General features: G+C 27.5%; 1 protein-coding gene across 1 annotated transcript; it reads left to right on the top strand.

The window, feature by feature from the left end:
- Positions 1–1,349: 1,349 nt before the first annotated feature.
- Positions 1,350–4,196, top strand: LOC107012901 (heavy metal-associated isoprenylated plant protein 21-like). Its single transcript, XM_015212867.2, has 3 exons — positions 1,350–1,546; positions 2,054–2,129; positions 3,554–4,196. The coding sequence occupies exons 1-3, from the start codon at positions 1,472–1,474 to the stop codon at positions 3,844–3,846; spliced, it is 444 nt and encodes a 147-aa protein (XP_015068353.1). The 5' UTR covers positions 1,350–1,471; the 3' UTR covers positions 3,847–4,196.
- The last annotated feature ends 4,238 nt before the right edge of the window (positions 4,197–8,434 follow it).

The following is an 8,434-nucleotide window of genomic DNA, read 5'->3' on the forward strand; positions in this document are numbered from 1 at the left end:
GTAAAGTCTTAAATGTTGTACTTATGTATTATGTTTTAAGGTCCGTGTCCCTGATGTACTTTAATGTTGTTGAGTCTGAGATGACAAAGAAACTTAAGGTCTAAGTATGTAATATGATATTCTATATATATATATATATATATATATACATTAATAATATAATACAAAAGTTTTTACATTGTCAAAATATGTTTGAAAATTAAGGGATAATGTCCAAATACCCTCTCAATCTATGTCTGAAATCTCAGAGACACACTTATACTATACTAAGGTCCTATTACCCCCATGAACTTATTTTATTAATAATTTTTTATCCCTTTTCGATCTACGTGGCACTATCTTGTGGGTCCAACGATGGTTGACTTTTTTTTTCAAACTAGTGTCACGTAGACTAAAAAGGGGTAGAAAATTACTTATAAAATAAGTCCAGGGGGGTAATAGGACCTTAATATAGTATAAGTGTGTCTCTGAAATTTCGGGCATAGGTTGAGGGGGTACTTGTGCATTTTCCCTAAAATTAATGTAATAAATGAGATTAGTAATTTGAGAAATATAATTTAAATTGAATACATGGACAATGTAGACGATGAATATAATTTAAACTTGTTATACCATATAGATCACATTATTAACGTAACTAACGTTTATTTTACAAATTAGATCAAATATTTTAAAAGCGATCCAATTATTTACATATTTTCGTATACTAGTAATGCATAAAACCCAAACTCTAAAAACTAAAACAAGTAATATATTCTACAAAATATTAAAATTACGAAAAAAAAATTCTTATTATCTACCGAATATTTGATATTTACATTTGGAATTCTACTAAACCTAAACTCTTCTATGAAAATATATAGGCATAATCTATTCCTATGACATTTGGTATTAATAAAATTTTCTTTTCCTTTTCCGAAAGTCAAACTCAAGATTTCTAATTAAAAAGCGAAAATGCACAATTATCCTCTCAATCTATACCAAAAATTTCATAGACACACTTATACTATACTAAGGTCTTAGTACCCCTGAATTTATTTTATAAGTAATTTTTTATTCCTTTTCGGCCTACGTGACACTAACTTGAACCCACAAGATAGTTTCACGTAGGCTGAAAAGGGGTAGAAAATTATTAGTAAAATAAATTCGGAGGATAATAGGACCTTAGTATAGTATAATTGTGTTTATAAAATTTTGCACATAGATTGAGAAGTACTTGTGCATCATCCCAATTAAAAATAAAGAAATGTCGAACCATCATACTAATAACTACTTATTCTTACTAGTATCTATATATATACTTTTTTTAATCTCAATTATATATATATATATATATATACACACACACACCATCCTAGCAATCATTATGTCATATATTCTAACACACCCAACTTCTAAAATTCCCTTCTTCCTCTTCTATTTATATCTCTTTTTCTTCTTCTTGCTTTGATTAAAACAAGGAGCCAAAATCATGGGTGTTTTGGAATATATAGCAAGTTTTTGTACAATCACAACTAGCACAAACAACAAGAAGAAATCAATGCAGGTATTTTCTTAATTATATTCACTTTAATACTCATCTAATTTATAATCTTCCAATTAATTTAAGGGTTGATATGATCAAGAAGACTCTTAAGTCTTAGGCTCTTAATTTTCTCTTCTTTATTTTTGATCATCGCGATGTTTGAACTAGCTTTTGATAATCTCAAATAATTTCACAAAATACATGTCATATTAGTAATGTAAATTTGTCCATCAAAGTTATAACATATGGAAAGAAGCTACTTAACATTTTTTTGTCTTGGATTAGAAATTGAACCTGACACCTGATTATGCTCAACTCGCGTCATTGACCACTAACTTGCACCTTCAATGCTAGGCTCTTAATTTTCTCTTTTTGCTCTATGCTTTATCCCAACCCACCACCCACCCCATTTAACTCGTAAGCCCTCTATAATAACATTGTTTGTTCTAGTATATTTTTTTAATGTTATCACAAGTTTTATTTGACCACTAAAACACATTCTTATGATTTTTTCCCCTTGGCATGCAGACAGTTGAAATAAAAGTGAAAATGGACTGTGATGGATGTGAAAGAAGAATCAAGAATTCTGTCAAGCATATGAAAGGTTCGTACAACTACTATTCTTCTTTCTCCTTCAAATAAAAAAACCTTTCTTTTTGAAGTTATCACAAGTTTTATTTTGCGGAATACATCGATAACCTTTTAATTTTATCAATAAATTTTATTTAAATATTTGAAATGAGGATTGATTGAATTGAGCATCTTAACACGTGAAAAAAATATTTTAAACACTTTCGACTCAAATTTAGCTTATTATATGTTCTTAAGTGGTCATGACATATGTAGATTATAACTTAATTATATGCATTAGCCTTAATAAGCCGTTAAACCTTTGGTCAATTGCAATTGAAGTTGTCGTGTACAACTAAAAGGAGATGACATGTATTTTTTAGTTAATACTCATATAAATAATTAGATATACTAAAGAATATGTCAAATGTTTTTTCAAAATTTGAAGTGAAAGTATCTAATAAAAATACTTTATCATATGTTCATATGATTAATTAAAACATATCATAATTTAAGTGCATATAAAATTTTATTTGAAAATTTTTAAAAGTTATCAATTTAGGGTTGTATCAAATAGTACACGTTTATATGATCAACAAAGAAAAAGAAGGATGCGAAAATTCTTTTAAAAGCTTAAATAATTAAACATTGTACTTATGGAAATTTCACTTTTTTCATGTGAAATAGTCAAACTGTATATATATATCATCTTTAATTTAATGAACTGTTACTTATTCTGTGTTTTGGCATCTCCATTTTCTTTTAATATATAAAAATAAAATACCAAGCACATGTAAAGGTATCTACTCCACCTTTTAGGAAGAGAAATCTCACACTTAATTTCACAATTTTATTCAAAAATAGACTAATTTTGTGAGTTTCAATTTACACGTTATAGAGGCGAATTTGGGGTTTAAGTTTATAAATTTTGCATTTGTTGTTTATTGTTTATGAACTTTATATGATATTGACATATTTAATAATTTTTTTAAAATCTATACAATATTTGAAAAAGATTATTGAATTTTGTTTAACTTATACTTTTTACGTAAGTTCTGCCTATATATGTAATACATATTTTATCTTATATAATTGTACTATAGAGACTTCTACCTGGTTTCATTATTTATCATGATTTTTTTCTTTAATTATGCAAATTTAAGTTATATACGATGATAATATAATAAGTTTCTTCTATTAATGATACAATTTAATATGTTACACACCATTTATTAGAAGTTACCAATCAATGTTATTATGTAGAATTACTACAATAATTACCTTTCAAATGATCTGATTATGTCAATATTTTTATAACGTCAGCACGTAGAACGAATAAGATTGCATACATAACACCCTCCTTAGACCGTACATATGCCATCTAAGTATATGTTTATGTTATTATTTTTATCAATGCATAAAACTTAAACTTTAATTATTTTATTAAAATTGTTTCAGGTGTAAAATCAGTGGAAGTTATTAGAAAGCAAAGTAAAGTGATAATAAATGGCTATGTGGATCCAAATAGAGTATTGAAGAAAATAAAGAGTACTGGAAAAAGAGCAGAATTTTGGCCATATGTACCTTATAATGTGGTATATTATCCACATGCACCACAAGCCTATGATAAAAGGGCACCTGCTGGTATGGTTAAAAATGTGCCACAAGCACTACTTGCCCCAAATGCTACTGAAGAAAAATTTGCTTACCTTTTTAGTGATGACAATCCAAGTGCTTGTTCCATTATGTGATCACGATCATCGAGATTTGAAGTTTATGAGTTTTGATGTTATTTCTTTATACTTATATATAGGCCGTCTTAGTTACTGAGTTTGTGATCATAATAAATTTTCTAATACAAATATAGAGTCTAAGCAAAAACTGTTGAGTCATTCTTCTGTTACACATTGAGATCGTCAAGGGTTAGCAACCACCTACATCGCGTGAATCTCGAGAAGGATGGCTGCTTTAAAGAAAGAACAAAAAAAAATATTTTCACATATATTTTCATTGATGAGTGTTTTTTTTTTTTTGGGGGGGGTTTTGCCCTATAAGTATAGGAAGAAGATTTTGATAAATATAATGTTTACCTTTATGATCATACTTAGTGAGTTAAAGTGGGCATGTAACTGACCAGTGTAAGAGTAAATTAATGAAGCTCATGAATATTTTTTTCCTTTCTAAATACATGTCATTAAGCTTCTTTGAGTTAATTTTGACTAATTTTTATTTTACAAAATCAAAGTGGAAATATAAGACTTAACAGTCTAAGGGCAAATGTGTATCTTAACTTGATTGATAATGATAAATATATCAAAAAATATATATAACGAAAGACAAATATAACTTTTTTTGAGAGTATAAGGATATATGACTTTTTTCGAATTTTTTTCCTCCAGGTTATCTTTAAATCTAGACATTAAAGTTTGTTTAAATATATATTTACATAGACAAATAAATGCTTACTTGATAACAAATTTAAAGAATCAAAATTACATAAAGGAACTATTTGTCCTTTTCTTTCTTCTGAGCTTTATGTTTAAGCAAAGACAAAGAAATTCCAATAAAAGAGAAGCTTCCACAAAAGTGATTTTTTTAACCCTTTTTCCTCCTTTTTTCTCTAGCACTTTATAAGGTAAAATATTCATGTAAAATTTTTAAATATAAAGGCGTACTAGTTAGAAGCAAAGTCATAATTTTAAATTTATGGGTTTTAACAATTTTTTTTTTAAAAAAAATGACTTTATGAAATTATACTGCATTACTCATTAATATAAATTTTAACATAAATATTAAGTTTTAATTAGAATTACTGAATTATATTAAATTTTTTTTTTCTCTAGCTCTACCTCTGGCCATAGTTAGAAAGAACATGGGGTTGGCTTATATGGATATTGGAATGAGAGGTCGATTTAGAATTTTAAGTGAAAATGATGTTGTAGGTACACTATTAGTGTGCCTAATATTCCTATGTGACAATAATGTGTGGACATAGCCCATTAGCAATGACCCAAGTCATTTTATTTAGTTCAATTCAATTTGAAAAGAGTTTGATTTGATTTTATTCTGTTTCGATCAAAGCTCAATTACGCTCAACTCTATTGGTCAGGTTGGCTAGATAAGTTCATTTAAATTACGTAATTATTATTTTAATAAATAATTGTTCTAAAGTGATTCATCGGAGCGATAAAAGACTTTGCAATTTTAAAGAATTAGTTAATTGGTGGCAAAACTAAAAGAAGTCCCGTAAAAAATTGTCTAAGTAATACAATATCATATTGGTTTTACAAGAAAATAATGCATATATATAATTAATTAATGTAATATTTGCTACTTTAGTTTTATAACATAGTTGGTAGATTTAGTTCCAAATAACTAATATTCATTAACTTCTATGAAAATTTATGTAATATTTGATGAATTACAATAAAATGACAATATATATTAGCAAATGGATTGTATGGATACTATCTTTAAACTATGCAATCCCCACATACCAACTCATTCAATAATAATCTTATTTATTTTCTTACGTTCAATACACAATATTCTAAAAATATTTATATATAACTTCGTCAAACTATATTTCTAAATAGAACTAAATCTTGACACACTCTTTTTCTAATTTCAATTTCAACTATTGTATTTTTTTCAACTTCATAACTATTCAAAGGAGCTCAAATTAAGAATTAGTGGTTCACAATTTTACATACATCTTGGTAGCTTGATTGTGGTCCTAAAAAAAGTGTAAAATGATTCTTTTCTTTGTTCAAAAGTAGAGGCCATGTGTGGAAGAATGTCAAATCATCCAAAAAAGACATGAAAAATATAGAATAAAAAATGGAAAAGGCAAAAGGAGAATGAAGAGGAAGATGGATTCATATTGAAGACATATTGAAGACACAACTTTGTAGGACTTTTCAATGGTGGTGATAGAATCTTATTCTTCAAACAAAATACATCGAATTTTTCTTATCTTTTAAGTGCTTTAAGATTAAAAAGGGAGATTAGATTATCAACTACTTGTTAGGTTTATAATGGCTTTCATATAGCTAATGATGCACTTACTATATCAACAATCTTAGATTACCTTTATACTCTTTACCAACTTATCATGTCTTTGGTTGTGTTTGACGAAGCTTATAAGCTGGTCTAAGACCTTATTTGTTTGTATTTAATGAATATTTTAATTTTGATTATTTATAACTAGTCATTAAATTGTTTATGACGCAAGTTAGAATCTTAAATATTCAAATTTTAATTTTATTGTTTTAATGTTACAACCACTTAATGAGTCAGAATGAAATACGTAACAAAATCTAAGACCTTAATTATTTCATCAAAGATTAAAACGTCTAAATTTTACTACAAATTTTAGATGTGTCAATATAAATATACATTTCAATAATAAAATATTGTATGAAGGTTGTTTATTTTTTCAATATTTCAATATATACCATTTATCTTTATTTATAAATAAATAAGCATTACATACTAAATTAATTTAATACAATATCTCAAATATATATATATATATATATATATACATATATAGCGATATTCGAAGAAGGTTACTGTGATGATAGAGATAGTTGATGCTATAATAACTGTCATGAAGGTGGTGGTTATGATAATAAAATAATTAGTTGATGTTAGTAGCTGATGATATTGATAGTGATAGTTCAAAAATGTGTGCTAGTAGATGATATCTTGGTAGTAATTAACATCGATGCTAGTTGATTATGAATGTGGTTGGTTGAAAAGATTGAACGTAGTGAAGGAAGTAGCTGATAGTGGAGGTGGTGGTAGTAATGGTGACAAAAGTGGTAGCAGTAAATATGGTAGTAATGGTGACAAAAGTGGTAGCAGTAAATATAATCAAAATGATGTAGATGGTAGGTATGATAATGATATTGACAATATTTAGCTTGTTTCAGAGGTGGTTGGTGGTTGTCAAGGTAATAGTGGTTAACAGCGGTAACAATAGATATAATTATGATGAGGAAGGTTGTAGATGTGGTAGAACTGACAATAAAAGTTGACAACAATAGTTCATGATTGTGATGACAGAAGTAGTTGGTGATAATAGTTGGCGATAGTATTATTGGTAGTGGTGATTATAATGGCAGAGATGATTACTGATCGTAACATGTGATTATGAATAAAATATGGTGGTGGAAATTAGCAACACTAACTACATTTTAGTGATATTAAGAGTCTGTTCAAGATCTTAACGATCAAATAAGTGCTTAAATTTTAATAAAAATAAATATATTTAATGGAGTAAGGTCTGAACCATTCATATTTAAACCTCCATTAGGTTCAAATAAATGGTGCATAAGACCCTCCATCACATACAAACAAATGACACATAAAACTTGTTACCAATCTTTTAATCATTCAAATGTACAAGCTAATTATGTGGTTTTAACATTAAAAAAAGCGAACTTCATGGTTAAATAGAATGATTCAAATTTAAACCTATAAAAAATAATTAACATAAAAATCAAACTGTAAATAATTAGGATTAATATCTTTATAAAGTGAATGGTCGAAGCCAAAGTCGTAGTTGGAAGTTGGATCTTGCGTCCCGGGTTTGGTCATAGTCGGAAGTTGGATCCCAAGTCCAAGTCGATCTCAGGACGGGGTCATAAGTCAGAACCTGTGTTTAGGATAGGGAAGTTTAAAAAAGATTAAAAGAAAATTTTTAATTAACTTATGTATGAAAATCATATTTTCATTACAATAGTGAAAAATAAGTCTATTTGAAAAATATTTTTCAAAATATTTAAGACAACTATACATATGAGAAAATTAGAAAATACTTTTCAAAATATTTCTTCTTTATACCAAACATACCCTTTATTGGTGTATTTTTTACAAGTTCATAGACTGTTACATACTTTAAGGGGAGTACAATTAATTGATAGTCGTGGGATAATTCATATTTTATGATATATAATATAACCTGATCCATATCTAATTCAACATTAAGTGATTGAATATCCAATTCATAAAAGAAAAAAACGTTGGGTTAAGAAAATAATAATAAATTCACCTCATTTTGCCATTTATATTATATTCTTAGATTGTATTTTGAAAAAAATAAAGAAATAATATATGCCTGTTATTTTTCAAAAATGCATGTTATCTATTTTGAAGTAAATTCAATTCTCAAAAATCAAAGCGATAAATAGAATAGTATAAACTACAAAGATACATATGGCTTCGAAAGAAAACTCAATAGGTTGGGAATAGGATCCATCCACCTATGTTGTAGAGCCGTCAATATGGGCTCGGTTCGTTGGCTGGCCTGGCTAACCAGGGATTTAATAGGGC

Source organism: Solanum pennellii, chromosome 3 (assembly GCF_001406875.1).
Source record: "Solanum pennellii chromosome 3, SPENNV200".
NCBI lineage: Eukaryota > Viridiplantae > Streptophyta > Magnoliopsida > Solanales > Solanaceae > Solanum > Solanum pennellii.

What these genes read in the sequence shown, in the direction of transcription:
- LOC107012901 (XM_015212867.2), top strand. Translation starts at nt 1,472, where the DNA reads ATGGGTGTTTTGGAATATATAGCAAGTTTTTGTACAATCACAACTAGC. An exon ending in ACAAGAAGAAATCAATGCAG is followed by an intron (nt 1,547 to 2,053) that starts GTATTTTCTTAA and finishes CTTGGCATGCAG; the next exon opens with ACAGTTGAAATAAAAGTGAA. An exon ending in TTCTGTCAAGCATATGAAAG is followed by an intron (nt 2,130 to 3,553) that starts GTTCGTACAACT and finishes AAATTGTTTCAG; the next exon opens with GTGTAAAATCAGTGGAAGTT.